Source organism: Myripristis murdjan, chromosome 23 (genome assembly GCF_902150065.1).
Source record: "Myripristis murdjan chromosome 23, fMyrMur1.1, whole genome shotgun sequence".
NCBI classification, from domain to species: domain Eukaryota; kingdom Metazoa; phylum Chordata; class Actinopteri; order Holocentriformes; family Holocentridae; genus Myripristis; species Myripristis murdjan.
The window spans coordinates 21,576,891-21,594,357 of record NC_044002.1 but is presented as its reverse complement, the minus strand read 5'-3'; the positions used below and the strand labels follow the sequence as shown (position 1 = coordinate 21,594,357).

The window sequence follows — 17,467 nt, the reverse complement described above, 5'->3', positions numbered from 1 at the left end:
TACATTTTTTTCAGCTGTTGGAAGTAGAGCGGTTGGGGTGGTGACGAGTTGGTTGGAGACATTTGTAATACAAAATCGTGATTTGATATAATTATGAGACTTGTTTACAGTGCTGATGCAGAGGAACTGTTGCCGTGTTCATTTGTAAGATCAAATGTCTGGCCTCATTAAACTCATCTCGGGAAAAAAAAAACAAAAACATTGAGCCAGGTTGGACTAAGCTCTTTCCACTTAGAAAATGTCTCCCTGGTTAATCCTGGTGTTTGTGTTTTTCAGTACGATGAGGAGGGAGAGGAGGCCGACGACGAGGTAAGACTAATTGGAGCCACAGTTTATTTTACAGAGGGGCTGTGTGTGTGACATCATGGTTTGCAGTATAATGAAGGAAAGGCAGTTTTCTGACGATGGTATTTGTGGTTCAGGAAGGTGAGGAGGAGGCTGACGAGGAGAACGACCCCGACTACGATCCCAAGGTGAGACCCTCTCCTGATCCTTGTCAGTCTGGTATCCTGATGAAGATGAAACTCGGCACTTCTCAGCCTGTCAACTTGTGATGCCTTCGATTATTTGAGCAAACTCGCCCTTTTTAGCCTGTTTACCATTTGTGGAGAGATGAGCTTTGCATTCTTGGACCCAAATTTAACTGAGCAGCTCTAAATGCTGACTCTTTTTAGAAGTAAATGCGTTTATCGTTTATAGATCACCCGGCGACCTCCTGTGGGTCCTGAGTTGCAGGTTGAGAACCGCTGTCCTAAATGACTTGTCAGATTTCAACATACAGAATACATACTGTCAAATGCATCTCATTTTACACCAGCTTTTGGTTTGCTTCAGCTTTTATTTCTGTCGTCGCAGTCTCAATTCGGCTTTTAGAATTTGACTCAGAAATTTCCAGTAGCTCATGTTCAGGCTGTTTATCTCTGCTGTGTTTGCCAGTCAGTTGCATCCTGTCAACCTGAACCGTAACTTTTAGTAGCACAGCTGCAAGACACTTAAAACTGAAGGATGAAGGCATCGTGAAAATATCTTAACTTTAACTCAAACACTTTCAAATAGTTTCTTTTCATATCTTAATTTGTGTTGGACCCCATGGAAAAGAGCTGCGAGTGCACACTAATACTTCAAAGTATTAAATGAAAATATTCAAATACATGAGGCTAACAGCAGACTCTAACAGTATCTCTGTAGTCTGGAACGGCTCCTTTGATCTTGTCCTCTTATTACGCAGAGAATGAGCCACACTGCCTGTCTGTGCCCACCTCGCGTCGTCGATTTGTGTTTGACATGAAGGCAGTGTGCAGGAGCATTTACTACATTTACATGCACACAGGAAATCAGGTTGTGAGTAACTAAGTTACAGCAGGAAATCAGGTGTTGCCTTACTCTGAGTACACATTCACGCCCTGATAATTCAGTTCTCCCTCTGCTCTGGAGGGTGGAATCAGGCAGCAGCAGAGGTGTTTTTCATTTCCTTATATTTTCATCAGAGAAATCCTTTCAATCATTGGTCGTTCTTTAGTGACTCTGAACAGAAAAACTTCTCCTCAGTAGGGATCGATGTGCATGTAAACCCAGTTTTTGTAATTCTCAAGTAATTAGTAAGTGCTGGTTGGAATTGGTAAGTATGACAGATAAGACCTCACTTTGCCGTTTCACAACTAAATCAGCTGTAACTGCTGGTTGCACTGTCTTTAATATTAAAATGCCATTGCTAAGTGTGCTAACCCTAACCCTGGGAGCTAACAAATGAGAGACGGTGTGTTGATTTGATTGGCCGGCGAGGAGCGTTGCAAATTTAAACACGAGAACCAATCAGAAACTCAGAATTGGAGTGAAAACGACTGGAGCCTGTTGAGAGCAGGATTGACAGCCAGCGGTACATAATGCAGACAAATACAAGTATAAAATCCTGAGACCCGAGGAAAAAAAGCGTCTTCCAATTTAACTTTTTTTGTGATTTCTTGTCTATTTAGAGTTAAAACAACAACTCACAATTTAGAATTTCACAAAAATATTTTTATTTTAGATTTTACAGTACGTCCACTGTAGTGGATTTTACTGTAAAAAAACAGATTTTAAACTGTAAGAAACAGATTTTAAATTTGAATAAAAAACCAATCAAATAACCACAGATAATCAATTACAGACAATCAATGCCATTAACAAGAAAATATATAATTTTCATAAGTAAAAACCAATAGCTAAACAATATTTGACTTCCTGTTTCTTTTTTCACAACATGTGTGTTTTTCTGCAGCTGCCATTTTGGCTCAATAGAAAGTGGGTGTTCCCCTCATCCCGCCTTATCACATGAGATATCATTGGAAAGGCCTGGATGTCCTCTGTACACCAGGACTTGATAGGGGAGCTCAAATGAGTAAAAGGATATAGACGATCAACTGATGTCCACTACAGAGGACATAATTGAATAGGCTGGGTCTCAGGAGGATATACCGGTCGGTGTGGCTATTCGCTACAGTGTGTACATGTTCACTGCACCTACACAGCATTATTGTGCACCAGTAACTTTTCCATGGGAGAACAATACACTGGAACTGGAACAGTGGGTTCAGGGCAATGACACGCACTATTTTCCGGTGTAACACCTTGGAAGCTCTTCTCTCATTTCCAGACTAAACCTGCCTGTAATTTGGCCACTGCGTGCTAAAACCCGGTTGAATTCACAATCTCCTTTTTTTTTCCCCCTTTGTAGCTCTGCATGCTCTATTTAAAACACAAACGTGCGATTTTTATTTATTTATTTTTAAAAAAAAATAAAGCATGACCGCCGCTTCTCTTAATGCTGTACAAAAAAAAGCAAAAATACGTCTTTGACATTCTGTATTCTGCTAATTTTGCTTTTATTTTTTCCTATTCATTAATGTTTCTTCATCTCCGATCACTTTGGCATCCTTTGTCAGCTACTCTTTAAATTTTTCCTCACTAGGTTTAAGTGGTGTCAGTAGAAAAATAACCCTATCCTGGTAGGTACAGCCTGTGAGTTGTCAGCTTACTGCCATCACATCCCGTCCCGCCCCATCCTCACTTTATTTTTCCCCCTTTTCCCTCCTCCTATTTATTCCCGCTGCTTTTTCCATCTCCCTCCATCTCTCTGCACCCCTCCCTCCCCTCTCCCTCCGCCCTGACTGACTAACCTAGTGGGTTGTTGTTGGTTTTTTTGAAATAACCCATAGTGAGATCTGCATTTGCACCTGTATCATTTCTGTATGTTGAAGCTAGTCCAACCCTCCCTTTTTGTTTTCCTCCGCCATCTTGAATGTGTCCTGTCCATAACTACAGTCTAGATTTCACTTTCTCAGTCAGGAAAAGGGATTTGTTCACCATAAATGTTAAGGTCTGTGGATTATGGATGTGTGTTTTCTTCTTTTTTTTTGGCATTTAAACATCATTTAGTCCATTTTGTCCATGGTTTACCCTCCTCCCTGTGCTCATTAATTCTACTTAGGTTGTGCTGCCTTTTCTCCACAAAGCGATGCTTTTAGTGCTGAGATAAGAGCCCGGGACGACTGCTGGCACCTGTGTCACAAAAAAAAAAAGAAAGAAAGAAAGAAATTACACCCCGACCGATAGACAGGAAACCACCAAAACAAAGGAAACAACAATTCTCAAAGTGTTTTTAAACAGCTGCGCCGTGCCTTCGTATCACCGGCACTCGTCTGATTTCTGTTGGAAGGTCGCCACACCCCAAGCGCGATTGGGTTTTTAATTATTTTTCAGAGCAATTGCTGTGTCTTATTTTCGCAAGCGTTTTCCTTTGTTTTGACACAGTGGCCTGGGGCTGTTTGTTTTTAAAGTGTTTACAGTTGTTGCACTACAATTTGGGGGGGACAAACAGAATTAACAGCATATAATGAGAGTGTTTGATAATGGATTTTGCTTTGGCAACAATTCAAAAATAAACCACAGTTGGGAGATATCTGTAAATTCGCTTCTGAACTATGAAATCCAGATATAAAGCAAAATCAGTCTGGTATAAATGTGCAAATTTCTGTCCTGCATCACTCTACAGCCCTGATTTTTTTGTATTTATTTATTTATTTATTTATAAGCAAGTGCCTTTTTTTATTCTCAATTGGGGATGTTCAGTTATGTTTCTAAAATTTGGAGTTTTGTATATACAAGGATAACAAAAGTGGCGTCACAGGCGTTATTAATGTTAACGTGCAATTCAATAAGCAACATGTTAATCTTTAATCAGCACTGACCACGTGTTTCATACTGAGAAATTATTTTCCACTTAATGTAACATAAAAAAAAATCATAGATGCTTAAACATTATTTGTACTGTTTTTTTTTTGTTTGTTTGTTTTTTGTGATCAAACAGCTGCTAAACCTACTTTTGTAATCCACTGAGGAAACCCATTGAAACTTGAAAAAACTCACTTGGTTGCTTTCAAAAATGAGGAAAAAGCTGAAGTAGAAATTACTTGAAAATCAGAACAAATTTAGTAACAAGATACAAGAAATGCCAAAAAAATAAATCAGCCCCTGAAAAATTGTAAAAAAGGAAAAGAAAAAAAAAAAAACAATCACCAGAATTAGTATAACATTACTAGAAAATTAACTAAAAAATTAACAATTACAAGAAAAACATTTGTAATTCTCATATATACATATATATTTGAAACTTAAGTATGTAAAAAGGACCACAAAAACTAGAAGTAAATTGCCAAAAAAAAAAATCTTTCCCAAGCTGCAGTCGGGACATTTTTCTTTGTGCACGTTTAAAAAACAGCCGTCAGTGTGTTTTGTGGGTGCTGGCATTCCTCCTGGTCACTTTAGACGATGATCCCAAGCACTTTGTAATCACGGGTGTTGTAAAGAGGCAGCGTTCAGAATCCCAGCCATCTTAGTGTGACTTGAATGCATCACCACCATCGTGTTTTGTTCAGCCGAGGAAGTTTTTCAGCTGGCTCATCACACCTGGCAGCTTGCTGAATGTTTTTGGGTTTATGGAGGCAGCTTGGCTTTGTAAAGACAAGACTTCAGTATCAGTAAGAGAGAGTGTGAGTGTGTGTGTGTGTGTGTGTGTGTGTGTGTGTGTGTGTGTGTGTTTTAAGTGCTTGTTCTCTTAACACCCCCCTCCGTGTCTCTGTGGTTTCTTGCAGAAGGATGCAAACCCCCCAGCTGAGTGCAAGCAGCAGTGAAGCCTGCCCTGGCTGCCTTGAGGATCAACTGCACTGTAACAGCTTCTCAAATTAAAAAAGAAAAAAAAAAAAAAAGAAGAAAAAAAAACAATAGTTACTTACCGCCTTATAATGTTTTGTATTTTTCTTGGTAGAAATAATTTGAAGAAAAAAAAAGGGTTTCAAGATTTTTGTTACAAAAACTCATGGTAATATACTGGGAGCTGTTGCTCAATATACATAGTATTTTACTAGACCTGTTTTTCCCTCTCTTCCTCCTTCTCTGTACAATAGTTAGAATGCAGAAAAAAAAATCTCCCTCGAAAAGCATGAACTTGTTTCTTCACTGCTAAACTAGTTTGGGTTCTTGTGAAGTCTTTTGTTGTATTTGCTCTTAGACAACAGCTGTGGTTTAGACTGCATCGCGGCGACGTCGATTTATTAACCCTCCCTCCTCCCCCAAGTTTTCCTCCTCCTCCTTCCTGCTACCAAAGCTCCAGGTCGGTCAGTTCTGGTTGTCCGAGGTGGATTTTTTTCTTTTTCTTTTTCTTTTTTTTTTTTTTCTTTTTTAAATTAGCAGGGCCTCTAGCACTTGTCAAAGCAGTGAAGGGTTTCCGGGTCAGGGAAGGGAACTGCAGTCTGCTGCAGCCGGGAGGCCGTTCCAGCTAATCTGATTTTGCCGGAGTCGGTTTAGAGTCGGCCGCCGCTTTCTGCGCCAACCGTACCGAGCTACTTTTCCACTCTTGATACATTCCAGTAAGCAGACTGGCTGGCAGGCTCCCCGAAGCGGACGTTGCCTCTCCTCGGCAGGACGGGCCTGCGTTTAACTAACAGAACCATGTGTTGGCGCTGCTAAATCGAACAGGAATGACGTCTGCTTCCGTTTCCTCCTCGCCTTTTCAGACCTCGTGCCGAGGAAGCTGCCGAAGCTCGTCGCAGCCCGGTCAAGACTCTCTTTAACATTCCAGAGAATTCCTAAAGGTGAAATTGGTGGGGCGATTCTGGTTCCGCGGGACGGGCGGCGTGGGGGCGCGCCAAGCCCGCCGTGACCTGTGCTTCAGGCTCCTCGTAGACTTCGCAGTGGCGTGACTGTCGTCTTTTTCTATAGCACTTTGTACGACTGTGTGGTGTACCAGTGGCGTCCTCTGTCCGCGTTTTCCTCGTGAAGCAGCACTTTGTTCGACGGCTGTTAGCGAACGTGCCACACCTCAGAGGGGTGCCGCAACCTCGCGATGTGCACGGTTCAATTTCTGCTATCTGATTTAAGTGCATTAGTGGGGATTTTTATTATTTTATTTTTTACTTTAACCGTGGGAGTCTCTCTTGACCTGTTCGTAGAAGTCCCGGTGTCGGAACAGGCTCAAGTGGATGTAGCACAGGGGAAGAAAAGGTGGAAAAAAAAAAAAAAAGAAACAAGTCCAAACCAAGTGTTGAGGTGCGCTGACTTGAGGTTTGGGTCCACTGCACCAAAAAGTCGTGTTTTTCTCAGTAATTTAAAGTAAATTGATGAGTCGTGTTGCTGGTTTGTGACGGACGTTTGGTGGCACACACACACACGACTCAGTCTGACCTCTGAGGTCACGGTTCATATTTTATCACTGTGAAGGAAAGACGGCAAGAGTGATAAGACTGTCTTCTGTGGCCAATGACGACCTCCTCCCCCCCTCCGTGTTTGTTCCCTCAAACCCCCCGCCCTCCTTGTTACCCAGAAGGCCACAGTGAAGCACGTCAGAGCAATACTTAAAAAGCCAGGGGACACTGAGAAGAAAAAAGTAGCTTACCTCCCTCTAACTCTATTCCTATGCTGTTTTTTCTTTTTTCTTTTTTTTTTTTTTTTTTTTAGTTTAACAGCCACATGTTGGCTGTGTCGGGCAGCATGTCCAGTGGCAGCCCCTCACTGCTGCCCCTAGTGGAGAGCCAGGGTACTTCTCGGTCTGCTGGGAGGTGGGACTATTCAATTATGTTCATTGGAAAGGACGTGACTGGGTTTCTGTAGGGTCCTTTTTGAGCAGCTGTTGTCAAGGCAAAATGCTATGCTACAAAATACTAATGTACTCCAATAACTGTACGTGTATGTTTATTCATGAATAAATTGGTTAAACGTGTCTTTTTGTTGTGGCTTTTTTTTTATACGGAGTCTGTCTGACCATCTAAAGTTAAGATTTATTAATATTCATGAAGACTTTGACTGATTTTAAAGACTTTAATAGCTCAGTACATGTGTTACAGGCCTGTCATAATATTAATAGACTTTATAATTGTCTTTTCTTCCAACTACATGTTTATAAAAATCAAACTTTGCTGCTGCATGCAACCAGTCTTCATATCTCTGGCTTGCACAGTGCATGTCAGGGAGAGAGTACCTGGTGTTCAATTATTCACTGGAACTTTCTAACAGGGGAATGCAACAGTTCGCCGGCAGGTGGCGCCACACTGCAATGACAGATTTTATTTGACACCTTTTATTGAGCTGTAAAGTGGATTTGGTTTGCAGACTGGGCTCGTAATAAAATCACAAATCACCACAGCGCACGCACCACCCAAGCAGCAAGAGAGAGCCAAGGGGAAATCAGAGACTAATGTTAAAAGATAAAAAGTTCATTATTGTAAAGTTGCTCTGCTGGAAGTGGAGCCTGAATCCTTTGGGGCCTCACTCAGAGCTTCAAAATAAGACATTAACCTGTTTACAAACCCCACATTTGCAAGATTAGCCATTACAAAACTGTTTCATATACATCCTGATGCCTAGAGAGCAGACTATAGCCTATGCAAATCAACACGCACACACACACTGCTGCCCTCAGTATTTTGGTGTGAACTAGTATAAAAAAGTATTTTTTTCCCAAACCTGTAATTTAAAATCCGCTGTATATACACTGTGGAGACTGTAAAGCATATGAAGGAAATGTGAGATATGGGAAAATTTAAATATATAAATATAGATAGCATCAGATCTGCAGCCAAATTCTCAGACGTGTTTTTATGATTTGACCTTTATTCATTTCCACTTCCATAATCATTATTTGTTTTCATAATTATGCATTCACATATTTATTTATTTTTCTACAACGGATTAGGGAAAGTTGATGCTGGCACCCCACTGAGGCTGCCACCCATGGAGCAGAGGGTCTGATTACATTTTGGATCACTTGGCTGCATAAATTTGCATATTAACGAGGGAAACCTCTCCCCTTGAGCCGTAACTCTCAGGGTCTCTGTGGGACAGAAACACAGGCCACGGCGTGTGGGGTGGAAACACACTGTCCCAAACGTGTTGACGAGTCATAAATGTGTTAAACATTAATTATTATTCTATTTTTAGAGTGTTTATGAAGGCAGACAGGAGGACAGGAACATGCAGACCAGCGGAGTTACCTGCTGATTAATGCTGCTCATTTGACCACATCAAGTTTATACTAAATATTGAATGCATATTGAATGTATCACGGTGATTATCGCGGGACATTGGGCAGCAAAGCGATTTATACTTGATTTTGAAATGATTTTTCACCCTCTAAAATATTCTTACCATGAATAAATAAATTGCCCTGCATTTTTTTTTTTTTTTTTTTTTTTTTTTTTTTTGTCTGAAAGTGCGGACTTTGCAGGTAATTTTGAAATGTTTGTAAATATTTCACACATTTTCAACATGATTTTTATTCATTGTTTTAATATTCTAAAATTTAATTTTTAATAATAAGTGAATGTCATAAATAATAAATACATTTTAAATGTCCTTTCTTCCTGTACTGTAAGGTCTGTCTTATAATTCATTTTTTTCTGATTTTTTTTTTAAATTAATTACTAAATACTTTTTTTTTTTTTTAAAGAATATAATCCATCTTTATAACCCAAAGAACCGAGTTTTAAGCATTTTTAAGACGCGTTCAGGTTTCAGATGATTAATTACTAGTATCGATTAGCCCACAAAAACTGATTTAACTGTCCATTATTATTTACAGTTCACAGGCTCATCAAACCCTAAGGGACCAACACAGGTTACGGCTGGTTTTCAAAATTAGACTGACAACCACTGTAGTCGATGTACAATGTTAATCTTTTATTGTTTTTGTTTTTTATTTTTATTTATTTATTTTATCATTTTATTTATTTATTCATCCATTTTCCTGGGTGTGAGGAGGCTGGATGTCACTGAGGGGGCGGTGCACCTCGACAGACACCCCCCACCCCCACCTCCCCTCCTCCTCTCGCTCTCTCTCTCGCTCTCTCTCTCTCTCCTCACTACCCATCAGGCACAGTGTGACCAGCAGCCACACAGCCAGACAGCCTGCAAACCAGCACCAACACACCGCAGTCACCAGCAGCAGCAGCAGCATCCCATGCCTTCACCTGCTCCGGGATAGACAGACAGGCACACACACACACGCAGGCAGTCAGGCAGACAGGCAGACAGTCATACACACAGAGACACAGCCAGACAGGAAGGTGGAAGACGCGTTCAGGGACCGGGGCAGGCGGAAGGGACGATGCTGGAAAACGGGGGGAAGGTGTTCAAAGAGGGGCTGCTGGAGAAGCGCAGCGACGGGCTGCTGCAGCTCTGGAAGAAGAAGCACTGCGTCCTGACCGAGGACGGCGTGCTGCTGCTGCCGCCCAAGCAGCACGACCACCCGCAGCACCACCAGCTGCACCACGGCGGCGGCGGCGGAGGGGACACCGGCAAAGTCAAGGAGCTGCACTTCGCCAACATGAAAACGGTGGACTGCGTGGAGCGGAAAGGCAAGTACGTGTACTTCACGGTGGTCATGACGGAGGGGAAGGAGATCGACTTCAGGTGCCCGCAGGACGAGGGCTGGAACGCGGAGATCACCCTGCAGATGGTCCAGTACAAGAACCGGCAGGCGATCCTGGCCGTCAAGTCCACCCGGCAGAAGCAGCAGCTGCTCGTCGTGCAGATCCCCGGCCAGAAGATGGCCCGCAGCTCGCCAAACGTTGCGTGACCTGCAGCCAGCCCTGGACACCCATTCGCCATTTGCGGTAAGACAGAAAAAGACAGAGGGGGAGACGGGCGAGAGAGAGGGAGATAACCCCCACGGTGGCTCCCCAAGTCCGGCCGGGGACCACCAGGGGAACCCCGGTGAAACGCCGACTGGCTGGATTTTTCTGTTTTTCCTCCCGGGATTACACACACAGTGGATGTTTCGATCATAGATCTCTCCTCTCCGCGCATGAATCAAACACCAACGGCGATTTAATCAGAAAAATATGGCTTTTTATTTGAAAAGTTTGGAGGCTCCTCCTTGGTATGGGTCTGTTTACAGCCATCACACACACATACACACACGGAGGTGACGACCCTCCCCAGGAAAATGTGCTTGGATCCACATTTCCCTGGCTGTGATACTCGATCCATCCAAGGGGCTTCTCCTCCGCTCACCCCTCAAAACACCGCGTTACGCACGGCGATGTAAATCCCGTAAATAACGCAGGCAGATTACCATGTTATTATCGCTGAAATGGCGCATATGTGTGTTCATGTGATCTCCAGGTGCGTTAGAAATGCGTTTATTTGGCTGTTTCAGTGTTTCGACCCATGCAGGCGCACAGGGTGACAGTGAAACATTTGGAAACTGATGGCATTCACGCTCCAGTGGATTAAAATTACGCACCAAAGCGCATAAAGTGATGGGGGGAAAACATGAAACGCAGTCAGGTGGATCTCCCATCTCTCTCTCTCTCTCTCTCTCTCTCTCTCTCTCTCTCTCTCTCTCTCTCTTATTTCAGCCCTCATGGCTCTGTCTCCTAACAATATGGGATTTCATGTAGTCTTAGTGTGCAGTGTGTGTGTGTGTGTGTGTGTGTGTGTGTGTGTGTGTGTGTGTGTGTGTGTGTGTGTGCAGGTTTGTCAGTCCATCCAAACGCTACAAAAGCTGATTTCAACACAATGTCACCCAGAGAGGGGTGACTAATCGGTGAAATCAGCTTGAAATCAGTGCTTGGTTGGGGTGAAAATCAGATCATACCCACACACACACACACACACACACACACATACACACACACACACACACACACACACACACACACACACACACACACAGTACATGATTAGAGACTCTGGCTGTAAATTTTAGGAAGCAACATGAGCTGTGATTCTCAGGTCACATCAAACCTCACCTCACTCAGAGGCATCAGATTTTGGAGTTCATTAATGATTATTTGGTCAATAGTAATGATAAATTAGACTTACATCACCAGGTTTGAAGGGTACACATGTCCCGAAACCTCCCCTGACATGATATTTTAAAGCCTGATTATAATGATTTCTTATAGAAAAGTGCTGTATAAATTCAGAAGAAAATCAAAAATCATACCTTTCTCTCAATCTTTATGATGAATTATGGACACAACACAGCTCCATGTTGGCTGCCTCTATCCCCTTAGTGTGTCAGTGTGATTGCCATGTGTATCTGAATGTGTGTGTGTATGTGTGTGTGTGGGTGTGTGTTGAACCCTTTGCCCCCTCCATCCCCATGCTGTTACGTCCCAGCAGGATTCGAGGGACTGCAGGTTCCCGTCATTCTCCAGCCCTTTCTAATTGATTGCGTCCGCAGGTTAATCGGACATTCAGCCGGAGGGATCGATGCTGAACCGGGACCCTCGCCTCGCCTCGCCCCCCCCGCCCTGCCCCCCCTGCCGCTCCACACCCGAGCTCCATTCTCCAGGAAAACACCTCTTCCATTTAGTGGTTTCCAGAGACCAGCACCCCCCCACCACCTTCCTCCTCCTCCTCCTCTTCGTCCTCCTCCTCCTTTTCCAATATCGAGACTTACTTCAGAAAAGACTGATGGACAAAGCATGTGAGAAAACAACTGTATTCTACCGTGCGATAGTATACCCCCTTATTTATTAGATGTGTATATATATTTTCTATGAAGATGTTATTGTCATTGATGAATGTGCCGTGTGGTTGTTGCCGGAGCGGAAACTGGAAACACCCGCGCTTGTAGGTGCAAACGGCTTACGTTACAAACAAGCTCCCCGTTGGAAATAAGCCTTCACATGTAGTTATCTTAGTAGGATGGTTGCTGTCTTTTGCAGATGATTGCCATATAGATGACCATACTCATTGTTTTTTTTTTTCTGCCCATGTTTTTGTTCTTCGATTGAACCAAAGACCCATACATCCATTTCTCTATAGTGGTATACGCATATATATATATATGATGAGGTACCTGTTTGACCTGTACATTCTTAATTTGATGCTTGATCTATTAACAGCCGCAGTTTTTTTTTTTTTTTTTAATATATATTGTATATATAATCCACGCGCCCACAGCTGCAGTAACTATCTTACTGGGTTGCCAACATGGCTGTACAGGCTGTTTCTCTGGCTGTTTGTGAGTCTTAAATCTGTGAGGTGGCTCTAGCTGTGGCTCTCGGTTCCAGGTTTTGGTCTCATGCCGCTTGGAGTTTAAGTTACACAGACATTTCCTGTGGGCGGAGCCGCTCCAGAGGCAGAAGTGATCCTATTGGTTGAGTTGAACCCCACAGTGGGCGGGGCGTTTTTTTTTTTTTCTTTCTTTCTTTCTTTCTTTTGGCTAAGTAACAGTAAACCTGAAACCGACTGAAAAAGAGAAAGAGGTAAGAGAGGAATGAGCTGATGATGTGAAGCCCAGTGGGATGTTTTCATCAGGGAAAGAGGCAGGTGAGCTGTAAAAATGATCCAGGTGAGCTAGTGAGGCTAGCTGACCTTTCAAATTCAAACTAGGTAGACTAACCTGTAGCGATCAAGGTAAGCTAGTCATAAAAAATACAGGCTAGTGGTAGAAATGATTCACATTTGCTAGTTAGCCTAGCTGTCCTTTCAAATTCAAACTAGTGACACAAGCCTACAGCGTGCAAGGTAAATTAATTAGGTAATTAACGAGCCTGCTAACTTTCCAGCATCACAAATGCCATAATCATGAATGAATATTTAAAAAAAAGATGTATTTTTATCTATATTTTGACCATTTCTTTCAATTTCAAGTTTGCCGTTCAGCTTGTGCGAAACAAAGTTTATTTGGCTCCGCTCACTTCAGGTTCAGCTCAGCTAAAATGAAATGTTTGTAGCTGAAAACTAAAGCTTCAATCTGTTAAGTGAATAAGGAATAAATTCGCCGTGTTTCATACTGAAAAACTGAACGGACGCCAAGTGAAGGCAACATGACTGACGGCCTCCGAAGGCGGTGACACACGGGGCCCAAGACGTGGCCTCGGGACGTCTCCGGTGTCCACGGAGGGGACGCCCTGCGGTCAGGAAACGCTTCCCAAACCGTGGCTCACGTCAGCGGCTGATTTGTGGGAGCGCGTCCCGCCTCGGCCGCCCGGTGTCTGACCGCCGGGCCGACACATGCCTCCATGTTGTTGTCATCTCCCACACGGGGTAATAGCTGTGCCCTTTATCTAATGCAACTGGTGTGATTGCTTCTCTGACATGCCTTCCTGTTGCCATCATCACACACACACACACACACACACACACACAGTTATAGCTGTGCCCTTTACAGCCACCGTCCAATTTCTTATTTCAATGTGTGAGATCTATTTTCATACCTCTGAAAAAAAAAAATACATTCCATTTAAAAAAAAAAAAAAAACAAGAACTGCGTCTCGTGCTTTTTCTTTCCTGTGTTTTTTTGTTTTTGTTTTTGTGCTCAGTGGTTGTTGATAGGCAGGGGCGCCGCGGTTCAACAGGGACGTTTTAAGTGACCTGTTTAACTCGCTGCAACCCTGTCGGTCTCAGCCCTTTCATGCTTTACAGCCGCTGAACCTTTCACCCCCGTTTCCTGGTCTAAAAGTAGCAGCCATGTGCAGAATAGGGTTTCACTGCCAGTTGCTGCCTCGGAGATAAGCTGCCTCTGTGTAATGTCAAACGCATACACATCTCCGGCCACCCCACACCACCGCCCCCTCCTAAAAAAAAAACGGAGTTAATTCAATTAAAGTTAATTCAATTAAAGCCACGTGGAGCCACATGCAGATGACGCCATGGTTTTTGACACATCCGCATGCCAGAGGAGTTCGCTGCAGCTCGAGGGGGGGGGGGGGACGTCGCTGTATCGGGGGAAGCAGTTGTCCTCGCTCCATCTCTGTGAAGACTGAAGTCAGGGGCTCCACAGATACAGCCTGACACGACAGTCGCCTACAAACCCGGTCCTTAAATACTCCCTGGTCTTCTTTTCTGTCCTGCAACGAGATCCGAAAACGCTGCGGTGCAATCAGATCCACACCGGATATACATTTACATTTCTGGCATTTAGCAGAGGCTTGAGGGTGACTCTGAATGTGAAGGGCTTTATTGAGCTGTCTTGTGTTTTCATTGTGCACGGTGCTGTTTTGTCCATTTTTAGCAGAATTACCCACGTTCCTAGATGTGAAATTGCACGACTGTCTACCTCACACAGCTGCAGCCTCCGTGACAGATTCCGCTTGTTTGTTTTTCTTTGTGCGATTTCTCTGACAAAAAAACGGCGTGAAAATGCGACGCTGTGCGGCAGCCAACTTGGAAGTCCCGGATGCTCCCACCAGCACATGAACACAGCGCACCAGTAATGGCTGGAAAGGCATAATTGGCTGGTGGCAGAAGTCCCATAACCAAATCATCACCAAAATCTGTCCAGCTGGTCCTCGGGCCAAGGTTGAGCTGTCCTCCAGATTTTCATCCAACGCAGTCCAGAACTTTCTGAGCTAACTCGCAAACAAACTCACAAGACAGGCGGGTGAAATGTACAGAAAGCCTCCTTCTGACTTCTGCTGCACGTGCATATTTCACTGAATTCAATGCAAAAAAAAAAAAAAAAGGCAAAATCTCTAACTTGCAAGTCATTTAAATTCTAGTTTTTCTTGAAAATGAAATCTGCCATTGGGATTAAATAATGTATTCCTGTTTCCTGTGCAGTTTCACTCATCTCAGGATTTTTCTCTGGGTAAAAATACGTATTAATATGTTGAAACAAGGCAGAATAAGGCAGATCAGCCCATCAGGATCAAGAAAATGACAATTATGTGAAGATTATTCTGGAGACAAGTTGATTAGTGTTGGAAACAGGTGGGATTATCTCATCACAATGGCTGATTTTTTACCTTCTTTGAACAAAAAAAGGATTTTAATGCTGAATATGACGCAATTTTTGCAGTGTGTAGTAATACAGGTGTTTAGTTAGCAGAGAGTTAGGAGGAGAAAAGACAGAAGACACACCTCTTCCTCTGACAAAACAAAGAAATGAGCTCATTTCTGTGTTGGTGGCCTGTTCAGATTGTGCTGTCAAAGTGTGTGTGTGTGTGTGTGTGTGTGTTGGGGGGGGGCATCAGGGGGTAAGACGTGATAACATTACAGTATTTCCTGTTGTTGTCACGCCTCCAACATGGTGGTGTGTCTCTTTCAGCCGCTGCCAGCTGCTCTCCAAACATTACATAACAGGCGTCTGTGGCTCCTCCTCGGCTTCAAGGTTTATCGCCTGCTGCTTATTCCTATCAGCGTCCCTTTGATCAACAGGAACCACGAACTTGTGATACTGAGTGTATGAGACCATGAGGCACGGTTCTCACACTCAACCTGGACATCAAATTCAAGGACTTTCCAATGATTCTCAAGCTGCAAGAGACGACTCGAGTCAGAATTAGATGTTACTGAGGCCTCTTTATTTTATTTTTATTTACTCATTATCTCCTCAAGGCAAGAAACGGTGGAGAAATCATTGATTTTGAAAACTATGCTGCTGTGTCGACACAAAATTTCCACCGCAGGGTTTTCCTCAGGAAGTGAAGTATCGAGAAAAGACAGATGATCATAATGATTCTCTGCTACACTTTAATAAAAGAAAATCAAGAACTATGAAAGCCATCCGTTCATTTCCAAAAGCTTTTAAGGCCCCATTTGATTTTTTTTCTTCTTCAAATCTACAAACCCTTCAGGATTTTCAGTGTCTATGCAAACCATGATAAAGCACTGGGAGAAAGTTTCTACTTTAGATTTGATTGGGGGTCGCTTATATCACCAACACCATTTTCATTATTTTTTTCACCCTGAACAGTTTCATTCCAAGAAGAAATATCTGGTATTTGACACCCACTATCCCATTTTATAGTAGCTGGCATGAAAGGTAAGCACCTTGTTGTATTGTTGTTGTATTGAAGACACTTCCTTACAACTTCTCATTTTCAGAACCATTCATGTTTTTCTAATCTTGCTTTCAAGTAGCAAAATGTTTCCATTTCCATCAATGCCACATCCCTCCTCCCTCCCCAACTCTGATCAGTAGTAACACACACGCAGTAGAGTTAATATCTCTGGTCCAGAATCAGTAATAAAGAACACAACCAGAAGTGGGTGTGTCCGTGTCCACCAACTTGGCAGGATCACACCGAGCGAGACGACACCTCACAAGGCCCGCTTTGGAGAAACTGGAAAAAAGTGGGTGTGGCCTTGGATGGAGTGGGCGTGGTCCAATCTGTATTTTAAATGAAAATGCTGTTCCTTGGCCCAGGACAAACTGTGTGTCAAAATTTTGAGTTGTTGCGTCTCCGTGGTCCATTTCAGAATACTGCAAAACAATCCTTATCTTATCAAGGCATTTGGTCTCATATTCAGTGTTAAAAAATATAATTTTTTCCAAACAAGTGAAGAAATCTGCCAGTGGTAGGAGATAATCCGACTTTCTTGAATCAAGTGTCATTTTCTTGATGCTGCTAGGCTGATCTGCCTTATTTTATACTTTCCAGAAAGAAATAAAATCCTGAAACAAGTGGAAAATGCATTGGAACCAAGTGGGATTATCTCATCCCACTAGCGGGGTTTTTGGGGAAAAATAAGATTTCACACTGAACATGAGACTAAATGCCTTTTTACATTACATGCCTTTTTGTGATATGCCGTGCCCACCACCACACCCCCTTTTTGGCCAAGGAGTGTGAAAACTTAGCCATTTCCTCCTTGGCCCATGACTAACCTTTCCCCCAGTTTTGGTGGAAATTGGAGCGTCTGTTTGGAAGCTCTGCCAGTGTGTGATGAATGGACCCCACCTCACTTCTAATCTGATCAGGTGATCGATTAAACCCGTCTGTCGTGAGCAGGGGTTTGAAACAGGCAGCACCAGAGTCTTCACAAACCACCCTGATTGGTTGATGGCAGCTTCTCTGGGCGCCTGGATGGATGGATGGCGGCGGCGGCCAGCTCACTTCATTTGGGAGCGACGTCCAGTCCAGGCACCAGGAGCTCAGCCGCGATGAGGTTATGCTGAGCGACAAGTCTCTCTCTCTCTCTCTCTCTCTCTCTGTCTCCCACTCACACACACACACACACACACTCACACACTCAC

General features: G+C 43.3%; 2 protein-coding genes across 4 annotated transcripts in view; both read left to right on the top strand.

Annotated features, from left to right (window-relative positions):
- nap1l1 (nucleosome assembly protein 1-like 1) overlaps positions 1-7,252 on the top strand; it is a 39,927-nt gene extending 32,675 nt beyond the window's left edge. For 2 of the 3 annotated variants that reach the window (XM_030045533.1, XM_030045532.1), the window contains exons 13-15: positions 277-309; positions 423-473; positions 5,130-7,252. In XM_030045533.1, the coding sequence (XP_029901393.1) occupies positions 277-309; positions 423-473; positions 5,130-5,168 (123 nt within the window). In that variant the 3' untranslated portion in view covers positions 5,169-7,252. Of the gene's footprint in view, positions 1-276; positions 310-422; positions 474-2,947; positions 2,985-5,129 lie in introns of all 3 variants that reach the window. The other variant, XM_030045534.1, reaches the window with a different exon arrangement.
- A 2,179-nt stretch (positions 7,253-9,431) lies between these two features.
- Positions 9,432-13,747, top strand: phlda1 (pleckstrin homology-like domain, family A, member 1). Its single transcript, XM_030045348.1, has 2 exons — positions 9,432-10,142; positions 11,720-13,747. Exon 1 carries the CDS (start codon positions 9,635-9,637, stop codon positions 10,103-10,105), a length of 471 nt encoding a protein of 156 aa, XP_029901208.1. The 5' UTR covers positions 9,432-9,634; the 3' UTR covers positions 10,106-10,142; positions 11,720-13,747.
- The last annotated feature ends 3,720 nt before the right edge of the window (positions 13,748-17,467 follow it).

Bases quoted from the DNA above. Each gene is read 5' to 3' on its own strand.
- phlda1 (XM_030045348.1), top strand. From the start codon at position 9,635: ATGCTGGAAAACGGGGGGAAGGTGTTCAAAGAGGGGCTGCTGGAGAAG.